Source organism: Monodelphis domestica, chromosome 2, assembly GCF_027887165.1.
Source record: "Monodelphis domestica isolate mMonDom1 chromosome 2, mMonDom1.pri, whole genome shotgun sequence".
In the NCBI taxonomy this organism is placed as follows: Eukaryota; Metazoa; Chordata; class Mammalia; order Didelphimorphia; family Didelphidae; genus Monodelphis; species Monodelphis domestica.
Genome location: NC_077228.1, coordinates 239,150,576 through 239,178,210, shown reverse-complemented (window position 1 = coordinate 239,178,210; position 27,635 = coordinate 239,150,576). Strand labels below are relative to the sequence as shown.

Here is a 27,635-nt window from a genome sequence, read left to right as displayed (position 1 = left end):
CTATAAGCAAGCATTATCTTTAACATTGTCATTCCTGTTTTATATATTTTAGAAATACCAGAAAAACAATAAGAAGAAAACTAAATTAAGAGAACTAATATGGGCGAGGAGGAAATAAAATCATCACTTTTTGTCAATTTGATAATTTATCAAAGTGATTCACCTAAAGATAATTAAAACTATGATTTAAATAAAGTAATAAGATATTTTCAGTCTTTCTATATATGACCAAAAACAAAACAAGAAGTGATAGAAAAAGGAATTCAAATTAAAAATTCAAATTAAAAAAATTACAGAAAGTTATAAAGTATTTGAAAGTCTTACCTATGACACCCAGAAGAATCAGTCTTTTAACTAAGACTTAGTTCAGTACTGTTTATTGTTTTAATGATTTCTAGGCATGTTCCATTTAAAAATATTTGAAAGTTAAGTACATTTTGCTCAGTTACAAGTCCAAATGCTTATTAGGATTAAGTGCATGATGCCATGTGTCATTTTGGCAAGGATTGCTTAATTTTAAACTTATTTTAAATAAGGACATACTGGTTTTTAAATTTTCATTATAGTTTCATTCTTCCTCAGATATAATTATAAAAAATTTACCAATTTTACATAAGGATTTCTAAAGCTTTGGCATACATTAGAAGCTTATCTTGAAACACTTAGATCAAGCATTATTTGTATTATTTATGCCCTTTCAATTACTTATGCTTCTACTTCAAAATAAGTAGTGTTTTCAACTTCAGTACTATCTTTGGCATGACTTACGCAATTTTATGCAACTCATCTACAGACAGTTCTTGCTTTACCTGCCAGGAAGGCAGCAGCTTAAGCAGGGCTCCAGGCATTGAAACCTAGGGAGGGGGGAAGAGAGAGGGGCTCATGGAGCCCCTGGGGTGGGGTGGAGGGGAGAGGTCTGCAGAATGGTACACTTAAGTAAGAACTAGCTGTACTATTGATATCTTACGAAGTTGTATCCAGTATATATGTGTGTATGTATTTGTGTATATAGTCAGTTATCTGCTAAAACTTATACTTAATAGACATTTGGCAATAAACATTTGATTTTCTTATTTATTACTAAATATATGTCAGAAAAAAGATGACCAAATGAACCAAGACATGGTTCCTAGAAAATTTTTTAGAACTAGCTTCTTCCATTTGAAATCTCCAATCATCATTCTAATCTTATGTATCCATGTACATAGTATTTATTAGAAAGGAAACTGATCCGAAGGATAGCAAAACATTACATGCTTACTTCGTTCTCAAGTGCTGGAATCCTTTTGAAAGAGATTTCATTAAAAGGTAGCTTCGATGAAATGCAAAATTATGACAGAAATTCCTTAGGCTGACCAGAGGAAAAATGACTTAATTTATGTGGTCATCATTTTAATCTGTATATCTTAAATGTACACATGTAAAATTGTAATATACCCATTTTTTCCTTTTGTATTATACAATTTCTTCTTCTATTACCTTCCCTACTGTAATCTCTGTGATGGCAGGAATTGTGTCTTAATTCTTCTTTGTATCCCCCACATAATGTGGTGTTAATAATGTGGTATTAGCAGCTACTCAATAAAGACTAATCAACAGAAAAAAAAAAGAAAGGAAAACTGAATAAGCTTTCTTTCTCTTAGGATATTTTCAGTAAAATTTTTTAGTATTGTCAATAATTACATATCATCAGATCCTTTTCTCTTATTTTGACTCATTTCTTGATGAATGCACAAAACATCATATTACAAAAATAAGCAAAAAAAATTTATTTTTATTTTAGCAAGCAATTGGTAGGGGTTGGAGGCTTAGAGAGATTATATCAGTATTATGATGTTCTTTAAATTTTAGTAATCTATTACTTATGTCTCAGAGAATATCAGAAAATAACTGGCTTTAAAGATAGCTATATTTGAAGATAATTTGAATTGGAATTTTACATTTTCCTAAACTATTTACTTTATTAAAATCTTTTAAAAGTAGTTCTATTGAGGGGGCAGCTGGGTAGCTCAGTAGAATGAGAGCCAGGCCTAGAGACGGGAGGTCCTAGGTTCAAATCTGGCCTCAGACACTTCCTGGCTTTGTGACCCTGGGCAAGTCACTTGACCCCCATTGCCTAGCCCTTACCACTCTTCTGCCTTGGATCCAATATATAGTATTGATTCCAAGGTGGAAGGTAAGGATTTAAAAAATAATAATAATAATAATAAAAATAAAATAAAAGTAGGTCTATTGACAAGTAAGATGGCTCAGTAGATTGAAGACTTAGAGATGGGAAGTCCTGAGTTCAAATGTGACCTCAGGTAACTTCCTAGCTAAGTGACTCTGGGCAAGTCATTTAACCCCTTTCTTCTAGCCCTCATTGCTCTTCTACCTTGTGGCCAATACATGGTATTGATTCTAAGACAGAAGGTTTAAAAATAAATGAATTAAATAAAAGATAGGTCTATTGAAATTTACCTCCATTAATTTGTGTCTCTTCCTGGTTTTGTTCAAATAATGACTATAGACTAAGGGTGATGATATAAGGAAGGATAATGTCTAAGGATTATAGTGGGTATTTGTTTTTTTTTTTCCCATGATATGACTAAAATTATTGAAAGATAACTATTGGCAAAGTATTACATGGAATGAGCTGTCTTATATGTAACTAGAGGAGCAAACAGGCTTGTCCTATTAGATTGGCATTTTAAAAGACTGCTTAATAAGAAAGGAGAACGTTTAAGAAATAATTATATTAATGGTACCAATAAAATGTAAATAATTCAAGACTGTAATGCCATTTACTTAACTATGCACAGATTCTATTCAAATACAGTAATTACTTAGTACCTTTGAATGTAGTCTTCAGGAAAATATTCATAGAATTTAATAATTTGTAGTCACACCTAAAAAGTTTGTTTTAGATTTAACACAAAAAGCTGATAGAAGACGTGTTTAAGGCCAGTTTCCCCTACGTTTTAGGGAGAGGAATGAGATCTATGATTTCATTCATTCAGAGAACTCCTCAAATGAAAAAACTTCCTCTGCCAGTTGTGACATGGAAATCACTTTAAAAGACTGATATATATTAATTTAAGGTTGCCAAGGAATTCAGCTATGTAATTCCTTAATGAGACTCAAGTCAGCAGTCAACCTTTTATGGAGTTTAATTACAAACAGGAGGAAGAAAGGTATTGGGGGGGGGGGGGGAGATAGGGCTTAAATACCCGCTCTGTTTAGGCTGGGCCAAAAGGCCCAAGCCCTTAGATAGCTGAGGCAAAGAAAAGAGATCAGTCCCTATCACTCACGTGACCAAAATGGAGAAACAGTCTCAGGGGCCTCCACCTCCAGCTTCCTTCAGAGCAAGCTTCTCAGAGCACAACCTCTTCCCCCCCCCCCCCCCCCCAGTCCTCAGACCCCGCTATCTTTAAGGAAACCATCCAAGTTCCCTCCCCTCAGTTCTCACATCTACCAATCACTGTCCATGTCTTCCCTGTGCCAATGGTGGCTCTAGCTTAACCCAGGACCGCCCAGAGGTCTGCCCCTTTGCACATGTCTGTTGAAGGTCATATTCTCAAATAATTAAATTTTGATCCTTTGCTGCAGCCCTTCCTAAATCCTGTTACCCTGAGCAGGGTGGAGATTGGAAGTTCCAAGACCTGGTTCTGTCATTCCAAGTATCTCTATTGTATCAATTCTAAAATCAATCATGACTCAAAGAACTTCCTGTTCTATGCTTAAGCATAGGTCAAAGCCCTTTCCATTGTTCAGCAAAAGGTTTCTGTCCTAAAGTAATCTTAAGTAGGGAGGAGAAAGACCCTCCTATGCCAAGGGGATTCACATTCCAATAGACTATCAGTAGGAAATTTTTCAAGTATGAAATTTCCCAATGGTGAAATTTCCAACATTTATAAGTCTAAGAAATTTTAAGGTTTACACAGTGCCAGTCTCTGCAATTTATAATCTTAGAGAATTATCTAAGGCACTGAGAGGCTAAGTAACTCTCAGAGTTATATAGTCATTATGTTTCATGTGAGATTTGAGTCCAAGTTTTCCTGGTTTCAGCACCCTCAACCTTTAAGACATTCAACCTATTATGTATCACTGCCCCAAACTATACCATAATAATTTAACAGTATTGCTTAAATATTCAATAAATTGCTTATCAGAGAAGAATGTTATAATTGACCTTACTCCTTGAATAAATATATATTTTAGTGTTTAAATATTATTAAGAATATGTTTGTAGTTTGGATTTTTTTGAAAATTTTATCTCTACCTTGCTTACACTTAATAAAATTAGGTATTTATCTATGCCAAGTACAGCTTTCCCCCCAAAAAACCTCAGACTTAAATCCATTTCCAGTAAAGGCAGACAATCATCAAGGTTTTCCAAATGCTTCTCTTTACAAATTATCATAAAGTTATTTATGCATTAAGCACCAGAGAAATACCTCCTACAACAGTACCAAACATGTGTCTTAAGAATACATATTAAAAAAACAAAATGGATGAAAAATAATTATAGATAAGACCATGGAACAGAGCTAAATGAGATATGCAGCCTGTTGAATTAATCTATCAAATGTGTATCTTCAATGGATTCTACAAAAAGATAATAAACTGGTCTCAGAATAGATTAAAATTATCTCCTATTTTAGATTGTTTTATACCCTTCTACACCTATTTTTCTCGGGAAATTTACCATTACTTAATCTCTTACCCTAACAACTTGCAAGTCTGAGGAAATGTAGTGAGTGTGATTAAAAGAATGATAGAAATCAAACTGAATTCTAGGCTCATCTCTGCATTGGACAGCTATTTATTTTCACTGGGCATCAGCCTCATCTATAAAAAGGAGTTGGACTATTCATCTAATTGGATTAGATTATCCCTTTCAGTTTTATCATTCTTTGAACTCTAGTTATATTTTTCTGCCCTTTGAAGATTTTCATTTGACTTTATCATTGTTGTCTAAATCTACTTAATTCTAAATTTCACTTAAATTATTATAATATGAACAAAAGAAGAGAGACAGGAAAGTGTAAAATGTTTTCAGAAATGAGCAGTTTTACCACCTAATAGCATCATAGATTTAATACTGGAAGGGACCCTAAAAGTCATTTAGTATAATACTCATTTATCATCTGAGACTAAGGAATAAATGACTTTCCCCAAACCACATAGTAAGGAGCAACACCAGGATTTGAATATAGGTACTCTAATTCTAAATCTGTTAAGCCATCATCATAGAATGTGTAAAGGAGAGTGCTAGAAAGGAATATAGAAGCTAGATTGTCAAGGACCTTCAATACCAAGCCAAAGAATCTGGACTTTTTTATGCTATAAAATGTGAAGCTTTTCAGGAGCAGTTGGGGAATGGGGATGGAAGTGAGTAGTTAAATGATAAAATTAAAACTTCAATTTAGGGAGAACCTCACATTTAGGTGACTTTCTCCAAAGGCCCAGTGGTCCTTAGGACCAACAACAGAGAAGATAAGTGTTTCATCTTAGTTGATGTAATTTCCATTGATAAACATTATTTACATTTTTAATGTTACTATCATTTGACAATGCCTTGGGTTTTGGGGTTGAAATTTTCTTTTCTGGACCTATGGTAGCTAAGACTACAGTGGTGGGGTAGGGGTTATAGTACTTGCAGAACAACTTGCCAGTTAACATTTTCACATTGGTTGCTCCCCTGTACAATGGCTATGTGAGGGCTGACCTAGAAGCAGATCCTATTGATCCTCAGGGCTGCTCTTCACAGACCTTTTGGACTTGCCCTACCCTGTGCATGGCAGTTGGTATAAAGTTGGTTTTGATGGTAAGCTCCTTTCCCAGAAGGGCTGATTCCATCATGGATAACTTTAATTTCTGAAGCTCCTGAGCCCCCAGGATCCTAGATTATCTCCACTAAAATCTGAGGAGAAATGTTTGTAAAGGTAGTATCAGTTTTTTTACTGGCCTAATGCATGTCTCCTTCTGTCTCTCACAGTAGATGCTTCTATGGCCTGACTGACCTAATTTTCCCAATTGCTAATTTGTTGGGGTTTTTTTTTTTTCCCCAAGGAGGAAGATAAGATTATAAATTTAGAGCTGAGCTGAACCTTGAATGTTATACCTGAGGCCCAAAGAAATGAAGCAACTTTCCCCACTTTCTTTCTTCATTTTATAGATGAAGATACTTGCCCAAAGTAATGCAAGTTATATATGTCAGAGGTGGGTTTTGAACCTGGGTCATCTGACTATAGAATCATTGCTTCTTTTGCTGTGCCATACTGCCTCTCTACTACCTTTCCCCATTTTTAACCACTTTTTACCAGGTCTAACCCTTCTAGTCATAAGATCTTAGATTTAAAGCTAGGAGCTCTGTCAGTCATCTAACCCAAACCCTCTATTTTATATATTAGAAAACTGAAACCCAGAGAAGATAAGGTACTTGCCCATGGTCACTTAGATTGTAAATTAAAAAAAAAAAACAAAAACTAAGATTCAAATCACATCATAGAATTTTAGTGTTGGAAGGGACTTCAGTGGCTATCTAGTCCCACTCATACTTGAAAGAAATCCCTACTTTATCATACCTGCAAAGTGGTCATCCAGCCCTGGTTAGAATACTTCCAAAGACAGAAAACCTTTAACTACTAACTTAGGAAATATTTTCCTGTCAGATAATCAGAAGTATCAAATTCTGTAGAAGTCAATGATGATAAAAGAGTGAGAAAAGATAGTAGTAATCCTTGTGGGAGTAGTTTTATTAGCTATGGAGTGGACACTAGATTATAAGATCTAGATTGGAAGGAATGAGGGAGAAGACAAAAAGACAATGAATGTAGAATTTTTTGTGAGATCAGTATATCAATTCAACAACATTTATTAAGTGCCTACCAAGGACTCTTCTAGGTGCTATGAATAGGAAGACAAAAAAAGAAGCATTCCCCACTCAAGGAACATACATTTTATCAGGGGAGTTAGCATTGTACCACATATATAAACAAAGTGGATAAATTTAAATACAAGATAATTGGAGGGAAATAGGGTGATTTGAAAGATGATGCTTCAGCTGGCTTTTGAAACCAGGAGAATAGGTTACATTCCCTGGCAAGAGGAATAGTCTATTCAAAGATACAGAAATGAAAACTATAATATTGTGTGTAAGGAACAATGAAGACATAGAGGATGAAGAATGTGTAAATAGGTTTGGAAAGTTGTGTTGGGATGGATCCAGGTTATGAAGAGCTTGAAAAAAAAAGAGAAATTTAAAAAAATTTTAAAAGAGAGAGAGGACCTTATATTTGGCCCTAAAGGCAATAGGGAGCCATTGGAATTTGAGTACTAGAGTGTTATGCTTTAGGAAAATTACTTTGGATTGGCATAGGAAGGTACTTGAGGCAGGAAGAACAATTTTAGGAAGCTGCTACAGCAGTCCATTGAGATGATACAAGCCTGAACTAAGGCAGTAGCCATGTGATTAGAGAGAAAAGGGGTTGACTATGAGGGATGTTTTGGAGATAGAATTGATTAGATTTGACAAATGATTGCCAGATAATGGTTATGCCCTTGATAGGGCATAGGGAAGGTCAGAAGAGGCATGAGTTTTGTGGGAAAGATAAGTTCTATTTTGGATATGAAATAGGGAAAGATAGGGGATAGGTATTTGAAGAATATCGAGAAACAGGAAGAGGGTAACAGTCTGTGTCTTTTGTGTGTAGTACGTGTCTTTGGCTAGAGTAACAAACACTCTGACCTGCCTTTTAAGGCCCTCTGTAGTCTGATTCCAGTCTATCTAATCTTTTTGCTTCTTAAATCATGCTTACCATTATAGTAAAATCTATGGCTTCACTGTCCTAGGATTAATGCCATATATCTGTTCCTTCCCTCACTGTTTCTCCAAACATTGTATTTCTGTATTTCTTTCTCTTCTTTTCCTAGTCTTCAACCCACATATATAGCTTATAATTTTTTTTTAAACCCTTACCTTCCTTGGAGTCAATACTGTGTATTGGCTCCAAGGCAGAAGAGTGGTAAGGGCTAGGCAATGGGGGTCAAGTGACTTGCCCAGGGTCACACAGCTGGGAAGTGCCTGAGGCCAGATTTGAACCTAGGACCTCCCATCTCTAGGCCTGACTCTCAATCCACTGAGCTACCCAGCTGCCCCCTATATCTTATAATTTTAATGGATTAGTCTCATTACTGCAACTTGTAAGTATCCTGAAATGTTCTTATAGTTCTTAAATTTCATAGCACCTAAGACAATGTTAGTCAAATACTCATTTAGGTAATTAAGGCAAGGAAATCTGTCTTGATTTCACCAAAAAACTTTCCTTACTAAGCCATAGATTGAATGCTAAGAAATATAAAGTAGTTTGAATAGATAAGACCCTAAAACAAAACTACAGATTCGCCTTTATTTAATGTTTTTTGGTAATCTTAAAAAGCGTGAAAGATCCCCACAGTTCAGTGGAAAGAATATTGAATTTGAAACCTCAGACCTGAGTTTGTGTCCCAAGTCTATCACTTACTGCTATCCCGTTGGACTAAATCGTTTAATGGCTCTGGACTTTAAATTCAATATTCCAAAATGGAATATCTCAATGGATATCTTTCCTCCAAATACCCATCCTTTCCCCATTAAACTTCTTTATTTCAGATAAGAGTACTACTGTCTTCCAGGTTTTACAACCCTTCATGAAGCAGCTAATTGGCACAATGAATAGAAGGCTGGGTCTAGAGTCACGAAGATCTGGGTTCAAATTTAGCCTTTGGTTCATAATTATGTGATCCTTGACAAATCACTTAACCTTGGCTTCAGTTTCCTCAACTATAAAAAAGGATAATAGTGGCCTTTACCTCCCTTGTTGTGAGAATCAAATCTGATATTTGTAAAGGACTTATTAACACAGTGCCTGGCTCTTGGTAGGCATGTAATGAATGCTTATTTCTTTCTTTCCTTCCACCCCCAACTTTTGTCACTTATACCCTCAACATTTCTTGATATATATCTATTCCCTTCTCATTAATCACATGGCCACCACCAAGTTCAGGCCCTCATCACTTCTTGACTGAACTATTATAGTGGCTTCCTAATTTGTCTCCCTACCTCATTCTTTCTACCACTCAGGTGCCTTAGGCGTAGATCTGTGCCACTTCCCTACACAGTAAAGTTCACTAGCTCCCTATCTAGGATAAAATATAAACTCCACTTTTTGGCATTCAAGCTTCTTTATAACCTACCTCTAACTTATCCTTCCAAGCTTATTTATGCATTGGCACTTTTCATGTAGTCTATAGACCAACTGACCTTTTCTCTACTCCTCACACATATCACTCCTCCTGGCACTATGCCTGTCACTATCTGTCATACTTGGACTGTACTCCATAGAATCCCTTACTTCCTTAAAGACCCATGTCAAGCACTACCTTCTAACACAAACCTTTCCTGTTTTCCCACCCAATCAAAATGCTAATGCATTCTATACCATGTAAAGAAATACTTTATTTATTTGTTTTCATTCTCTATACTGATATATGTCACCTGATCGAATATAAGCTTCTTTCTAACACAAACTGTTTACTTTTTTTTATTCATTCTTAGTATCCATATCTAGCATAGTGCCTGGCACATAACAGGTACTTAATAAATATTTCTTGAGTAATTGATCTGTAAAATAAAATGGTTGGACCAGATGTCTTCTGATGGCCATTTAAAAAAACATGACCAATGTAAACTCACTTTGCTTTTATAAAGTAGTAGGACTTTTTATAAAAACTAATGGAAAGTAGAATGACTAAATTAGTAGTAACTTTTTGATACCACCTTATATTTTGTTCTTTTTTAAAACTTATAGTTATTGGTCTTCCAGAACTGGAAGTTTTCTCTAAACTTTATTTTACACATTGCAGGTCAATAGGTGAATTCACATTCAGGTCAAATTATTTTAATGTGGATTTCAATGTACTGTTCAGAAATTGCATTGAAATTTTGTATCAGCTTTTGCTAGAACTTGAACATCTTTCTGTTATACAGAAATGTATATTAATTGTAACTTAATTTGACACCTGATACTATGTTATCAAGTTGATCATATAAAATACAATTTTTCTATTACATTTTTATATCTGATTTTTCTAGCTGTTGAAGCTTACGGTTTAACAGAATGAAAAATGGATTAACCAGGCTGGGGACAGATGATTGGCTTATCCCTAGGAAACTGGCTGTAGTCTATTTCTAGTAAGATGAATGAAAATTGGGGGTTGTCATGTGACCAGGAAGGATCATCTCTTGAAGTCCTTTCACTTCAATGGCTTTTTCTGTATACCCTTTACCCAGGAGTTACTGTATACAGATCCTCTTCTAGGTTTTGCTATGCTTAAAGGGCACTAATCACTGTAGCCACATAATATCATTCAATTGCTATTCCTTAGGAAGAAATGTGAGTTCTTCAGCAGTCTTAATAACCTTAGGTGAAATTGGGGCACTTGCAGAAAAAGATTATATTTAATAAAAATTTAAGGGAATTTCAACTTCCTTTTTCATGGCTTAAAAAAGTTGTGCAGCATAAGCAACCAAGCATAATATAGATCTTTAAAAGTTTGCATCCTTCAGGTTTGAGTGCTTCACTCTCTACTCTTCAGAGTTTGGAAATAATTAAAATCCAATGTATACATTTACAGAAGACTTTTTTCACCTTTCAGGAAAAATATGGTGGATTTGAAGACTTCATTGAACATCATAAATGCTGGAATGACAATGAAGTTCAATTGCATATAGTTTTCTGAAAGAATTAGAATGTACTCATTTATAGATCATATAACAATCAAGTTATTGTTATATGATACATGTGCAACACTTAGAGATATTTTTTATTTTTGCAACAACCCTATGTAATAATGTAAGTTATATTATCTGCCCATTTTACAGATAAAACATTTGAGACTAAGTGATTTGCCCAAGGTTGCAGGAAATGTTTGTGGTGAGATTAGAAGTCAAGTCTCCTAACTCCAAGTCCTACATTCTTACCTGCCTTCCTATGAAGATGATGGAGAGGGAAAAAATCAGGTTTAAATAAGCCAATAATGAATTGAGAGTATAGAGTAATAGATAGTTTGAATCTGCTGGTTCCCTCAAGATGAAAAATTTATAAGAGAAAGAACTCCAGTATTTGAGGTAAATCCTCTGTAGAGAATTTAAATTAATCAAGCACACAACAAACTTCTAAATAATTTGTGAATCTTAATTTTTGCTGTTCACTTGAATATCACGTAGTACATCAAAGTCTAGCATCTTTTAAGCCTAAATGTCTTATTCTTTGATAGTGTTTCAAAAGATATTATATTTTATCCTAGCTAGGGAGATAATAAACTTTACTGTGTAGGGAAGTGACACAGATCTATGCCTAAGATATTATGAACATATATTTTAATTCTCTTCTCTTCTTCTTGGCTTTCTTTTCACCTAGACCCCCTCTTCAAGCATTTAATTAGAGTAGAATTATTTAGTACACTTTGCCAGCAACACTCTAATTTATATATGCCAAAATATATTTGTGACCATGATATTACAAACATTTAACTCAACTTGATCTTTTTGTTCCAAGCTGTAAATATATATTTCATCATTTTGTAAATATTTGTTTGATTTCAACTGAATTGAATTATCTTTGTAGATTAATATTTGTGGACTTTATTATTCTTTAATAGTGTCCCTATTAAATTCATAAAATTCGTGTGTGTCCATTATGTTCTTCACTGTAAGTTGGCATTTAGAAAAATTCAGGCATATGAAATAATGCAGCAATTATGTTTGTATCTAATTTGGTACACATACATAGAGCTACTCCTTTTTTATTTCTTGACTTCCAACCTTTTTAAAAATTTTTTCATTTAACAGCCATCAACTTTTCATATCAGAAATATATGTCAGGGATAGGAAATGCATACAGAAGCAAAGTTAGGTTGGCACAAAAACAAATCCCTCCATTTCCCTTATAGGCTGTCCCTGTGCTTACTTATTTGCAGCTACGCTTATTTACTTGCAGCTACTATTAAATTCTGCTATTTGTTATAAAATGAGAAAAAATTGATTACAAGATATGAGAATATTTTTAATTGAAATTTTTTATTTAATTAGTTAATTTAGAATATTTTTCCATGTTTACATGATTCATGTTCTTTCCCTCCCTTCGTTCCCTCCTCCTCCCTCCCCCCGTAGCCGACACACAATTCTACTGAGTTTTACATGTATCATTGATCAAGACCTTTTTCCATATTATAATGTGAGAATATTTATAAGCTACTTCTGTGTTTCAGAGATGTTAAGAACCAACAGAACCTTTTGTCCTTTCCTCTACTTCACAGAATCTTGAAATATATTATTTTGTTTTTTGGATGGTTTTTTAATCCTATTATCACTGGCTCTTCAAACATTGACAACATCTATTAATGGATTATCAGAACTTTAGGGCACAATTTTGCTGGAATAGCATTGTTGATTTTACAGTGATTGTGAACTAATAATGATATTTTCAGGATTTGATGAAAAAAGCTATTAATGACATATATGAGAATAATTTATGCCCAGATCTTAAGATTCAATAAAATTTATGTTAAAGTGAAATTCTGATAATAATGGAAAACATTACCTATTGGGTTACCAATTTGACAAAATTATTTTTAGGCTGTTAAGATAATACTTTTTCATTATAAAGATTACTTTATGCCATACAGGAATTTTTTTTAAAGCAAAGAGAAATCTAAATAGATTAAAGTTAAGAGGGAGTTTTTTGAATAGTATATCCAATTCTGAGATTTAATAAGCATATTGGCCAACCAGAAAGCATTCACGAGAAGGTTACTAAGGACAGTAGAAAGTCTATAAATCATATTGTAAAAATCAGTTGAGGGAACTGGGGGTGTTAATAATAACTTGCATTTATGTAGTGCTTTATGGTTTATAAAGCTTTTTGCTTTATATTCTTATATCCTGTCCTCTACTCTCTGTGATTGGGAATTTCCAGTATACCTTTCCTTTCTAATTTTACATTATTCCCCTTCCAGTGCTCTGTACTTCTAGCCAGATTGGATTTCTTAATATTCCTCACCCACTTTCATCCATATTTAGAATGTACTCACTCCTCATGTCTGCCTTTTAGTGCCCTGTGTTTCTTTGAAACATCAGGTCAAGCACCACTTTCTTTAAGATGCCTTTCCCGATTCCCACCCTACCCTGCTGTAGCAGTTGCTAGTTCCTCTCCCCCTCAAAAATTGTCCTGTATTTATTTTCTGTTATAAGCACATACTGTTTCCCTTAATAAACTATAAACACCTTGAGGAGAACTGTTGCATTTTTTTCCTTTGCATACCTAGAGAAATTTTGGAACTTTGGGAAATTAAGTGATTTGCCCAGTGTCATACAATGGAGTAAGTGAAAGAACTGCAATTTGAACCCAGGTCTTATGACACCAAATCCAGTCTCTTTTCCAGCATAGCTGCTTCAATGATTCCACAAGAAGAGTAGAACATTTGAGTGGAACATTGAGAGTGGAACTTTGAACAAATGGATGAACTCAGTCCAGAAAAAAGGTTATTGAGAGATTAGACATATATGTAATTTTATAGTACAGAACTACTACCAATTGGTAGAAATTATAAAAAGGCTTATTCTTATTTAAGCTTACTATAAAAAATGAGCTTTCTAACAGCTGTTAGAAGGAATTGTCAAATATGATCTCCCAAAGTTAGGAGGTCTCCTTCACTGGATATATTCAAGCAGAGGCCAGGATATTCATCCGTTAGTCACATCTTATAGTAGTTTTCCATGTGTGCAATTAGAATTTTGTACCCCAGGACTCTGTTTCGCAGAATCTCACTTTTGTCCTCACATTATGTACTTATGTTTTGGAGAGAAAGTTTCTGTAACCCCGCCCCTTCATCTCTCTTCTCCCATGAATGCAGTCAGAAAAACCTCTCTTTACTCAGGCTTTACTTTTGTCTTTATATTTCCTCTACTTCAAGTGATTATTAATAAATCTTATAAAATATAATACTTGGAGTTATTGGATATTAATTTAAATCCTACACATATTAGGAGAGTGATTGTATTAGATTTACCTATAAAGGTTGACGTACACATTTCAAGACTAACCATTTTCTTGGAAACTAGAAAAATGTTTTTATTAGTAAACTCAAATTTTGCCTTACAACAAAATAATATTTCAGAAGAGGGCAAATGGCCCTTGGGGTGATTAACATGGAACCTAGTACACCCATATTACAGGGATTGTCTGAATTAGTATACTCTTACTATATAAATGCAGTGAAACATGCCACTGTTGGGATCCAGAAAATGTCATCCTATCATAATTTTTTCTAATTCAAAAAATGTCTTTACAAATCTACAATGAAACTCCTCCAGTTTAACAATCTTTGAAGATTTTTCTTTTCTTTTTTTTTCTATGATGAAAAAGAAATATATTGTTTGGGTTATCCCTTCTGTACATTTATAAACAGTTTGATATTAACTAATTTGCTCTCATGTTCACTACTTAGATCTTTTGGTGGAGAAGAGACAAAGAAATAATTAAGAAATTGACAACTTGCCAGTTTATATATATGGGGCTCATTAGAATATTACCACTAATGCTGGTATGCGAAATATCTAGGATCATTTGTAGAAAGAGGAAGAGAAAAGAATGCAGATGTATAGAAAGGGACTATGAAAGAAGCAGGAATTTATTTGAATACATCCAGTTGCCAGTATGTGGTTGTTGTTTTGGCTGACTTTCAAAAAAAGGAGAAAAAACAGTTACAGTGTTAATTGTAGTTGGGTCCTAAAGTGAAAATGTTTTTGACAGTTGGACAATTTAGAGAGAAAAGAAGATCGGTTTAGTGTCAGCTGTGATTAGATAATCAAAGCTTTAAAATCTCATCTGTTGCTAATATAACTTAGCATTGAATACGATGGGGGTACCTCCATATACAGAAAGGACATATCCTAATCAGTATAGCTAAAGCTCGAGTGGGCTTGTAGGTTGTCTGAGAGCACACTTGCACTGAGAGATTTTTTTGGCAGCCCTACAGGATGAGGCTCCTGCTGTACAAAGCCGACATATTGAAGCTGAGAGCCCAGGCGAACATAGATGCAGACGTAGAGGCAGCTCTGCACACAATGTAGCGTCTTCTAGGATGGTTGGGCGACACCTTTCTTCAGGTATTTCATTACCCATCAGTCCCTATTAGATCAGGAAAACATAACACAACAAAGAATTAGTAAATAGCATGTGTGTCTCCTAAATCAATTTATTATATAACATTTTATGAGCTGCAGTAGCATGGCATCCTAAGCTCTTGGCTGCTATTCAGATTTGATAAAATGGCGTCTTAGCAAAAAGAGCTGCTTGCTTAAAGATATGCTACACTGAGCAGAAAAATGAAAATATTATCTACTGCTATTTTGTCTGTGGTTTATTATTAGTATTTATGAAAGTTCTCCTTAATAATGTAAAAAGCTCTATCCTCTTGTGCCTTCCCCACCCAGTTTTATTTTTATGAGTGCTTTTAAAGATTTTTAACCTAGAAAACAAGCTCATTTAAATACATTCTCTTTAAAATGTAGGAATATAAGGTTCATTCTTTTGAACACTGATTTTTTTCCATTAAAACACTTAGTTGTATATTTCATAACTAATTGCATTTAAATCAGTTGACAGTTGAAACATTTGTGTAGTCTGTGTCCCAATGATGGAATATTAAATGCAAAATGCTTTGTGTGTCTTTACAGCCATTAACTATGGTGAGTTGGTATATTTAATTCTCTTAACCGGTTCTAATATTCATACTGTCCCTCAATACAAATAACATTTAAAATATAGGATAATCACGTGACATTTAAAAAACATATTTAAACATATTTGAGCCTGGAACATTGGACTTATTTCTCTTGTGCAATATATAAGGCCTTTGTTTTTTCAAAAACAATGGATGGAAAGATATTTTAAAATTCAAGTAATTTTCAATTTTGGTTCCAGCTAACCATTCAGCATACCTATTGTCCTTTTCAGAGTAAATTAATCCTGTACAGTTAATCAGGTAACTTATAAAAGTTTTGTTTCCTAGATTTATTAGAAGTACTCTATTAAACATTTTTTCTTTTTAAAAAATTGTCATGTCAACATTTTGGGAAGAAAATTGCTCTTTTTGTTATGTGCACAGTCAAAATTCAAATTCATTTAAATCCTTAAATTATGTATATTTTATTGTCATATCTGATTTTTACATATATGTATGTGAGAAAGGAACATAACACATTTTTTAAAAAATAATTTAGAAGTAAATTTGAATTTTTGTGAGAGAAATGATCTTGCAGATATAAAGACTATTAGGCAATTTTTTTAGCAAAATACATTTTGTGTATAAATATTCCAAAATAACTTATTTGTCTGATATTACATAGATCACCTTGCCCTCAGATCTTAAATTCAATATATAATTTGCTATTAAAAATACATGATCAAAGAAGTTAGCATCAGTAATTTTACAAATCTTTTTACTTTTATTTTCTCATTTTATATTTATGTTTCTTTTGTTTACTTTAATCTATAATCAGTGCTATGATAAAAAGAATTTAATTTCCAAAAATATAGTGGTGTTTTAAAAATATTGGAATCTCAGCTTTTATTTCAAGCCATAAAGGTCAACTGGTTTCACTAGAATCTGGTAAAAAAAAAAAGTACAGCATTTGAGTTTGATTGTTGATCTTATATTTAAAAACTACATAGCTCTAACTTTTTAGTTTTCTTTGTCAAGTATTTTGAAAGCTATTTGTATTTTAGGCCTAATATCTCCTTAAAGTGCATTTAAAAGAGTATTTTTTGCACAATGGAGGTGTGACTTATTTTTCAAGTCCTCAAAAGAAAAAACAAGTACCTTTTAGTGAAATAAAAAGAAGGGAAAGAAGGATGGCGAGAATATTCCAATAACTGTGAAGGGAGGACTGGAGTCATAAGGGAATAGATTTTGGGACTGGGAGGTTGAATGAACTAGCTATACACAAAGGGAGTAAGAAAATACAGTGTTTAGCTTTGTATGAAGAAAAAAATTTCATGATTATAACAAAAAGCATTATTTTAAAATATTTTTTCCATCAAGCACACAAAGAAGTGCTAGAGATATAACTACAAAATGAAAAACCTTCAAAGAGGTTAGATTGTCGTTAGAGGAACAAAGAAACCTATTGAGAAATGGTAGCTAGGAAGAGGGATGTTTTGATTTGGAAAGTTACTAGGATGGTGAACAGAACCGTAGCAGAGCAGATTGATATACTGTTTCCAGGTCAGTGACATAAACTGATTTGTTTAAGGTTCTAAAATTAGAAAGGAGATGGCCAGAAAACAAGAATACTAGGAACCGGCATGGAGACTCGGGAGAAGTTGAAGTAGTTAAGTGAACATGGCCCAAAGCTTAGATATAGTCAGTGACTGAGATAGCCACCAACAGAGCAAGGGAGAAGCATTCTAGCCATGAAAGGACTAAGTTATATAAGATCCTTGTTTGAAATTAAGGAAGTAAAGGAGATTTTCTAGAGAAAATAGTATTGAGAGGAAAACGTATCAAGTATAAAACCTTGGAGAATCTTAACAGGTCTGGAAGGAAAATAAACAAGCATTTATTATTAAATGCCTAATATGCCAGACACTGTGCTAAATTCTTTACAAATATTCTATCATTGGATACTTACAAATACCCTGGGAAGTAGGTGCTTTTATTATCCCCATTTTTCAACTGAGGAAATTAAAGTAGGTGGCAGTTATCTTACCATTAGTCAAACATCTAATAAGTGTTTGGTCTTCATTTGAACTCGGGTCTTCCTGACTGACCCAGTATCTACCTGGCTCTAAGAATTCATAGGCAGGAAAGGAGACAATAAAAATTAAATTGGAGGAGGAAAGCCAAGAGAATATATTATTATTTGAAAGTTGAGAAACAAGAACTACCTACAGAAAGATTAGGGAAGGGACAACCGATTCAAAAGCTATAGAAAAAGCAAGGAAAATCAGGATTAAAAAATCCATTTTATTTGGTGATTTAGGTCATTAGTTTTAATTGAATGATGGAATAAGAAGTCAGATCCCAAGCGGCTAAGGAGAAAGTAAATATTGAGTAAATTAAAGTATCTTCTTTGTATGTAAGTATACCTGTTCTTTCCCAGAAGTTTTTAGTTGTTAAGAATCACAATTTTCAGTAAGATCCTTATCTAGTGACCCAGCTAGTTAATATATTCCTAGAAAAACTAGAATCATATTTGCATTGGCGTTCCTTCTACAAATGAACTCAGAAAATAAAGTTGCAGCTTAATTAAGAAAGGTTCACAAGTTCTCTTTGAAGAGGTATATAATTTTTTAATTTAATAATTTCTCCAATTAAATGTAAAAATAATTTTTAATCTTTTTCTTTTTTAATTTTAGGCCCAAATTCTTTCCTCCTTCCCTGATATGGCAGGCAGTTTGCTATAGGTTAATACATATGCAGTTATGTGAAACACATTTCCATGTTGGTCATATTGTGAAAGAAAATACAGACCAAAACAAACCAAAAAGACTTTTAAAATATGCTTTGATCTATACTCAGACTCCTATCATTTCTTTTTCTGGGGGTGGATAGCATTTTTCATCATGAGTCCTTTGAAATTATCTTGGATTATCTGACGCCTCGGAATAGCTATTTCACTTACAGTTGTGTATAATATTACTGTTACTGTATATAGTGTTCTGGTTCTGCTTCCTTTTTTATCAGTTCATGTAAGTAAGTCTTTACAGTAGGTTTTTCTGAGAGCATCCATCATTTCTTATAGCACCCTTTTCCCCCCATTACAATCATATAGCACAACTTGTTCAGCCATTCCCCACTTGATGGGCATCTCCTCAATTTCCAATTGTTTACTGCCACAAAAAAAGTTGCTCTAAATATTTTTCTACATATAGATCCTTTTCATTTTGGGTTTTTTTTTTTTCTTATCTCTTCAGGATACTGACCTAGTAGTGGCTTGTATAGCTGAATCAAAAGGTGTACATGGTTTTATATTCCTTTTGGGCATATTTCTACATTGCTTTCCAGAATAATTGAAACAGTTCCCAATTCTACTCTATGAGCATTGCTTTAGTGTCTCAGTTTTCCCATATTCCTTCCAACATTTGTCATTTTCCTTTTCTGTCATCTTAGCCAATCTGATAAGTGCAAGGTGGTTCTTCAGAATTGTTTTAATTTACATTTCTTTAATCAGTAGTCATATGACTATATAGAGCTTTGATTTCTTCATCTGAAAACTTCCTGTTCATACTCTGACCATTTATCAATTGGGAATTGACTTTTATTCTCTTAGATTAGACTCAGTTCTCTCTATATATTTGAGAAATAAGCTTTATCAGAGACACCTGGGGCAAAGATTTTTCACTCCATTTTCTGTTTTTCTTCTACTCTTGGTTTCATTGGTTTTGTTTGTACAAAAATTTATCAATATTTTATCTCGTAATGCTCTCAGTCTCTTATTTGACCCTCATTTGTACCTTTATCCATAGATCTTACAGGTAAGTTATTTCATGCTCCCCTAATTTGCTATCATCAAATATCATCATTTATGTCTAAATCATGTACTCATTTTGACCTTTTCTTGGTATACAATTTGAAATGTTGGTGTATACCTAGTTTCTGCCACGTTGCTTTCCAGTTTTCACAGCAGTTTTTGTCAAATAAGTGAGTTCTTGCCCCAGTAGCTTGGATCTTTGGGTTCATCAAATACTATATTACTGTGGTTATTTAGTACTGTGTATTGTGCACCTAATTTATTCCACCAATTCATCACTATTTTTAGCCTGTTTTGATGATTACTATTTTATAATATAGTTTGAAATGTGATACAGCTAGTCCACTTTTTTTCACTACCCCCTCCCCATTAATTCCCTTAATATTCTCAACCTTTTGTTCTTCTGAGGTAAATTTTATTTTTTTCTAGCTCTGTGGAATAATTTTTTGGTAATTGGATTAGTGTGGCACTTGAATAAGTAAATTAATTTAGTATAGAATTGTCATTTTTTACTGTATTGGCCTATTCATGAACAATTTCTATTTCTCCAATTATTTAGATATGACTTTATTTGTATGAAAAGTATTTTGTAATTGTGGTCATATAGTTCCTAGGGCATGTTGATACTCAAGTATTTTATATTGTCTGCAGATATTTTAAACGAAATTTCTTTTTGTATCTCTCATTGCTGGACTTTGCTGTGGCATGTAGAAATACTGATGGTTTGTGTGAATTTATTTTATATCCTGCAATTTTGCTAAAGTTGTTAATTCAATTACATTTTCAGTTGATTCTCTAGGATTCTCCAAGTATTTCATTATATTATCTTCAAAGAATGATGATTTTGTCTTTTTTCTTCTCTTATTGCTATAGCAAGAATTTCTAATACAATATTGCATAATAGTGGTGATAATAGGCATCATTGCTTCACTCCTGATATTATTGAGAAGAATTCTTAGCCCCATTACAAATAATACTTAATGTTGATTTTAAATAGATACTATTTATCATTTTAAGGAAAGCAACTAACAGAAGAAAACCAAATTAGAGATCCTAAAAATTAAGGAAGAAATTAATAAAATTGAAAGTGACAGAACTGTTGAACTAATAAATAAGACTAGAAACTGATACTTTGAAAAAACCAACAAAATAGACAAAGTATTGGTCAACTGATAAAAAAGAAGAAAACCAAATTAATGGATGGAAAGGGAGAACTCACCTCCAATGAAGAAGAAATTAAGGCAATCATGAAAAACTATTTTGCCCAATTATATGGCAATAAATATGCCAATCTAGGTAATATGGATGAATATTTATAAAAATATAAATTGCCTAGATTAACAGAAAAAGAAATAGAATTCTTAAATGATCCCATATCAGAAAAAGAAATCCAACAGGCCATCAAAGAACTCTCTAAGAAAAAATCCCCAAGGCCTGATGAATTCACAAGTGAATTCTATCAAACATTCAATGAACAGCTAATCCCAATACTATACAAATTATTTGACATAATAAGCAAAGAGGGAGTTCTACCAAATTCATTTTACGACACAAATATGGTACTTATCCCAAAGCCAGACAGACCAAAAACGGAGAAAGAAAACTACAAACCAATCTCTTTAATGAACATAGATGCAAAAATCTTAAACAGTATACTAGCAAAAAGACTCAAGCAAGTCATCACGAGGGTTATTCACTTTGATCAGGTGGGATTTATACCAGGAATGCAAGGATGTTTCAATATCAGAAAAACCATCCACATAATTGACTATATCAACAAGCAAACCAACAAAAACCACAAGATTATCTCAATAGATGCAGAAAAAGCTTTTGACAAAATACAACACTCATTCCCATTGAAAACACTATAGGAATAGAAGGGTCTTTCCTAAAAATAATAAACAGTATATATCTAAAACCATCAGCCAACATCATCTGCAATGGCGATAAACTAGATGCATTCTCAATAAGATCAGGAGTGAAACAAGGATGCCCATTATCACCTTAATTATTCAACATTTTTCTAGAAACACTAGCAGTAGCAATTAGAGAAGAAAAAGAAATTGAGGGTGTTAAAATCGGCAATGAGGAGACCAAACTAGCACTCTTTGTGGATGACATGATGGTCTACATAAAAATCCTAGAATCAACTAAAAAGCTTGTGGAAATAATCAACAACTTTAGCAAAGTTGTAGGATACAAAATAAACCCACATAAGTCATCAGCATTTCTTTATATCTCCAACACACCTCAGCAGCAAGAACTAGAAAGAGAAATTCCATTCAAAATCATCTTAGACAATATAAAATACTTAGGAATCTCTCTGCTGAGACAAACACAGAAACTATATGAACACAACTACAAAACACTTTCCACACAACTAAAACTAGATTTGCGCAACTGAAAAAACATTAACTGTTCATGGGTAGGACGAGGTAACATAATAAAAATGACCATCCTACCCAAACTTACCTATCTATTTAGTGTCATACCCATTGAACTTCCAAAAACCTTTTTTACTGAATTAGAAAAAAACATAACAAAATTCATTTGGAAGAACAAAAGATCAAGGATATCCAGGGAAATCATGAAAAAAAAATACAAAGGAAGGTGGCCTTGCAGTCCCAGATCTCAAACTATATTATAAAGCAGTGGTCATCAAAACAATTTGGTACTGGCTAATGAGACAGAAAGGATGATCAGTGGAATAGACTTGGGCTAAATGACCTCAGCAAGATAGTTTATGAAAAATCTACTATTTGATAAAGACTTCTGGGAAAATTGGAAGACAGTATGGGAGAGATTAGGTTTGGATCAACACCTCACACCTTATACCAAGACAAACTCAGAATGGATGAATGACTTGAACATAAAGAAAGAAACAATAAATAATGTGAACACAGAATAGTATACAAGTCAGACCTTTGGGAAGGGAAATATTTTAAAACCAAGCAAGACTTGGAAAGAGTCACAAAATGTAAAATAAATAATTTTGACTACATCAAATTTAAAAGTTTTTGTACAAACAAAAAACTAATGTAACCAAAATCAGAAGGGAAGCAACAAATTGGGAAACAATATTCATAACAAAAACCTCTGACAAAGCTTTAATTACTCAAATTTACAAAGAGCTAAATCTATTGTACAAAAAATCAAGCAATTCCCCAAATTGATAAATGGGCAAGGGACATGAATAGGCAGTTTTCAGTTAAAGAAATCAAAACTATTAATAAGCACATGAAAAAGTGCTCTAAATCTCTGATAATCAGAGAGATGCAAATCAAAACAACTCTGAGGTACCTCAGCGTTGGTACCTCAGGTACCTCACACCTAGCAGATTGGCTAACATGACAGCTATGGAAAGTAATGAATGCTGGAGGGGATGTGGTGAAGTCGGGATATTAATTCATTGCTGGTGGAGTTGTGAATTGATCCAGCCATTCTGGAGGGCAATTTGGAACTATGCCCAAAGGGCGCTAAAAGACTGCTTACCTTTTTACCCAGCCATAGCACTGCTGGGTTTGTACCCCAAAGAGATGATAAGGGAAAAGACATGTACAAGAATATTTGTAGCTGTGCTCTTTGTGGTGGCAAAAAAATTGGAAAATGAGAGGATGCCCTTCAATTGGGGAATGGTTGAACAAATTGTGGTATATACTTGTGATGGAATAGTATTTTGCTCAAAGGAATAATAAAGTGGAAAAATTCCATGGGGACTGGAACAACCTCCAGGAAGTAATGCAGAGCAAGAGGAGCAGAAGCAGGAGAACATTGTACACAGAGACTGATACACTGTGTTACAATCGAACATAATGGACTTCGCCATTAGTGTTAAGGCAATTTCCCTGAACAAACTGCAGGGATCTATGAGAAAAAACACTATCCACATGCAGAGGAAAAACTGTGGGAGTAAAAACACGGAGGAAATGCAACTGCTTGACTACAGGATGTGATTGGGGATATAGACTTTAAATGAATATCCCAGTGCAAATACCAACAACATGGAAATGGGTTCGGAACAAGGACATAAGTGATACCCAGTGGAATCGCACTTCAGCTACAGGAGGGGTGGTGGGAGAGGAGGAAGGAAAAGAAAATGATGTTTGTATCCAAGAAATAATGTTTGAAATCGACCAAATAAAATAATGTTTAAGGGGGAAAAAAGAAGCTTATGATCTAATGGAACAGAAAATATACAAACAACTCTATGAAAACAAGTCATAAATAGAATAACCTGATCTTAAATTGCAGATCTGATACACCCTGGTCATGTCATCCACTTCACGTCTCAAAGCATTTCATTGTCCATCTGTAAAATTAAAGATTTGAACTCTGAAAAAAAGAAAAAGAATATTCAGCTGTAAGATCTCAGCTCTTGAAAGGAAAGGTGGGGGAAGATTGAAATGAAATGTCATCAAGATGAGGCTCTTTTTTTTTAAGTATTAAAAGAAGTGAATGTGCTCATAAACAGATTGGAGGGAAGCATTGGAATAAGAGAAATTAAAATGTCCATAAGAGGTATAGGTAGCTACTTAGGTTTAAGATCATTCATTGAAGGATTCAGTCAAAATGCTCTGAAGGCTTTAACATTGTCAGTCATCCTCTTCTGGATTCTTTTACTTTTCTAGGGTTTTGTTGCATTGTTTTTTCCTATTCCTCTTGGCATCATTTTTGTCCCTCTTTCTCCCATCTACCTGAGCCACCACTTCTGTTTAGTCTGCTTTGTTTTATCTTTATCTATGTTGTGCCCAAGTGTTGCTATCCTTAAAGGTACTGTCCTGGGCTTCTCTCTTCTCTCTTTACTGTCTCATTTGGTGATCTCAGTTCCTTTGAGTTCAGTTATCATCTCCATACAAATGATTTCTAGATTGTCATATTCAGCTCTGTTCCTCTATCCTGATTTCTGGACATCTCAAATTAGATTGGTATCTCCAACATTTCCAAGAGAGAACTCATTATATTTCCCTAAATTCCACTTTCTTCCAAACTTCCTTACTATTATAGAGGACACCACCATCCTCCCAAGCCCCCAGGATGGCAGCTCTAGTGTAGTCCTTAACGCCTCCTTTTCAATCACTCCACATTTCAGATTTATTGCCAAATTCTGTTATTTCTACCCTTGCAATATCTTTTGTAAATTCCTTTCTCCCCATTCACACAGCTCACTCTCTAGTTCAGACCTTCATCATCATCATCACAATCAACATGGGCAGTTACCTCCTTTAAGTTTTTCCCCACCTAAACCATCTTCTATTCGGCCAATAAAATGCACCAAAGAGCAACTCAGACTGTGTCACCCCCATTCTCCATAAACTTCAATAGCTCTTCATATCTTTTAGGATCCAATATAAATTCCTCTGATTGGCTTTTAAAACCATGTTCTTCCAAACAGCTTTCTATATTCTTTGCACACAATTCTTCAATTCCCTACTCCATGACTTTTTTTGACCTATTCCTTATGGCAGAATGCATGGGAAACCCATGAATGTGTTTGTGGGTAGCCAAGAAAAAGTCATAGAGCCAATACTGTGTATTGGTTCCAAGGCAGAAGAATGATAAGGGATAGGCAATGGGGGTCAGGTGATTTGCCCAGGGTCACACAAGCTAGGTCACATAGCCACTTGGCTGAGGCCAAATTTGAACCTAGGACCTCCCGTCTCTAAGCCTGGCTCTCAATCCACTGAGCCACCCAGCTGCCCCCGTGGGGAAATCTATTATACAAGAAATGGAATGTGATCAGAGGTAGATGTAGAAGGGTTTGTTTTATAATTTACAGTTTTTTGTGGATTTTCTTTCTCATTGTAATGTCAGCTCCCGGATGGTAAGGTTGGTGTTTTTTTTTGCACAATGCCTATCATACAGTAAGCATTTAGCAAATATATTTTCTTCAATTTGTTCAGTGAAATAAAAGGACTTGAGGACAAGGCATAGAGATACAGAAAACTTTGGTATAGGTGTGGAATGAAATTATAATGCTCAAATTTTAATGATTTATTCTCCCAAACTTTTGAATTATAATTTTCCTCTCCTTTTTTCCTGGCACAGCAGTAGTTAGCCTAAAGAATAAATGAGAGCCTACAATTGTCATGATACAGTTTGCTTTCCACTTATCTGTATCCCATTATCTCTTTCTCTCCCACTGTCCACCTCTATTTCTCCCTCATATATTAATACCTGCTAGTGACACAAGCACTTGCTGGAGGTTCTCATCTGAAAGTTCTTAACCTCCGCATTTGTTAGTTCCTCATCTACCTCTGCCTACCTATGGATTCTTTGGGAGAAACTTGGGCATGAGAGACATAACTTCTTTTCTGTAATGCCAATCCTATGATTTGATCTTCTACTTGTTCTGGCAGTTTCATATGAAAACCTGATAGTAGTAGTGGTAGTCTCTCGGTGATTGAGAATGACTATTGTCTTTGTGCAGTTTCATCTACGGTTTACCCTCATGTGGCTTTGGAGTCCAAAGGCTGAGGCTCAAATTTTGTGGCACACGGGGCATGGGACGCCAGTTGTTACGGGAGGTGCGGTTGTGGCCTGGTGTCGGCATTCACGCGCAGCGGCAAGACGTCGACGTCGCTCATCTTCAAAGGTGGCAGCGGCATGATTAATGTGGGTTCACCAGCTGCTTCTGGAGTTCTAGTTGCTTTGGTGTAATGCCAGCCCACTTCAAGTTGGACTTTAGCTGATCCTTGAATCTTTTCTTTGGTCGGCCTTGTTTCCTGAGTCCAGCTGACAGTTCACCATAGAATTACCTGTCTTGGTATTCGCTGTGGGTCCATGCGGATGACGTGTCCAGACCATCATAGCTGGGTTTTGAGGACCATTACTTCGATACTGATGGAGTTGGCTCTGTCAAGGACTTCCTGGTTGGTGATTCGGTCCTGCCATCGGATCCTCATGATTGACCGGAGGGAGCGTTGGTGGAATTGCTCCAGCTATTTCATGTGCTTGTGGTACAGTGTCCATGTTTCATAACCACACAGGAGCGAGCTGAGGACAACTGCGTTATACACTTTGAGCTTCGTCACAGTGTTGGAGGACTTTGCAGCGCAGCTGCCCAAGTGCCTGGCTGGCCTTTTGGATCCTGGCATTAATCTCGTGGTCTAGGGACCCGTCGTTGGCGATGGTGCTGCCCAGGTACTTGAAAGTGTTGACGTTAGAAATCTGCGTGCCGTCAATTGTAATGCACAGCTGGTTAGTTGGCCTCCCTGGTGGAGGTTGGAACAGCACCTCTGTTTTGCTGAGGCTGATAGTCAGGCCAAACAGTTTTGTTGCGGTAGAGAACCTGTCCACAATGGTTTGGAGATGATTTTCTTGGTGGGCCATGAGAGCACAGTCATCTGCGAAGAGAGCTTCCAGGATGAGTCTCTCTGTTGTCTTTGTTTTTGCATTCAGGCAGCGAAGGCCAAATAGTGAGCCATCCAGTCTGTATTTGATGTAGACGCCCAGGTCTAGATCCATCACAGCATGTCGTAATACTTGGGTGAAAAACAGGTTGAATAGTACTGGAGCGAGGACACAGCCTTGTTTCACACCATTGGAGATGTTGAAGCGATCAGAAGTCTCTCCACCAGATAGGACTTCCCCTGTCATGTCGACATGAAAGAGCCGGATCAGTTTGACGAATTTTGCTGGGCAACCGAGCTTGCTGAGGATCACCCACAATGCGTCCCTGTTCACTGTATCGAACGCCTTTGTCAGGTCTACCTCTTATGCATACTTGGCTGTAATGACCCTGGCTAGTCACTTAACCTTTTTGTGCTCTAGGCAACAGTTTCAGAGAAGATACAAACTGAGAGTTTCCTCCCAGGGGAATTTTCCTATACCTCTGAAATAATGGGTCTAGATCCCATCCCTATATGCCATTTACATCAATCTTTCAGTATACCTAATTTGTAAGTTTTAAGCTGGTACTCTCTTCTCATGCAAAAAATATCAAAATAACTAATTACATAGATCTCTTGTGGCCCATAAAAGAGAAGACAAGTAAAACAGATGAGCTAAACCACATCTGAATTTTATAATCATAAGTTACTAACCTATTATGTTCTATCTTATGACATAATTATCT

The 27,635-nt window shown here is 34.9% G+C and overlaps 1 protein-coding gene across 17 annotated transcripts in view; it reads left to right on the top strand.

Annotated features, from left to right (window-relative positions):
- TNRC6C (trinucleotide repeat containing adaptor 6C) overlaps positions 1-27,635 on the top strand; it is a 266,081-nt gene that overhangs the window by 129,218 nt on the left and 109,228 nt on the right. For 11 of the 17 annotated variants that reach the window (XM_056817419.1, XM_056817415.1, XM_056817424.1 and 8 more), the window contains one exon: positions 15,056-15,193. The exons of 5 other annotated variants lie outside the window; for them this stretch is intronic. In XM_056817419.1, coding sequence (XP_056673397.1) covers positions 15,056-15,193 — 138 coding nt within the window. The remainder of the gene's footprint in view (positions 1-15,055; positions 15,194-27,635) is intronic. One more of the 17 variants, XM_007482953.3, reaches the window with a different exon arrangement.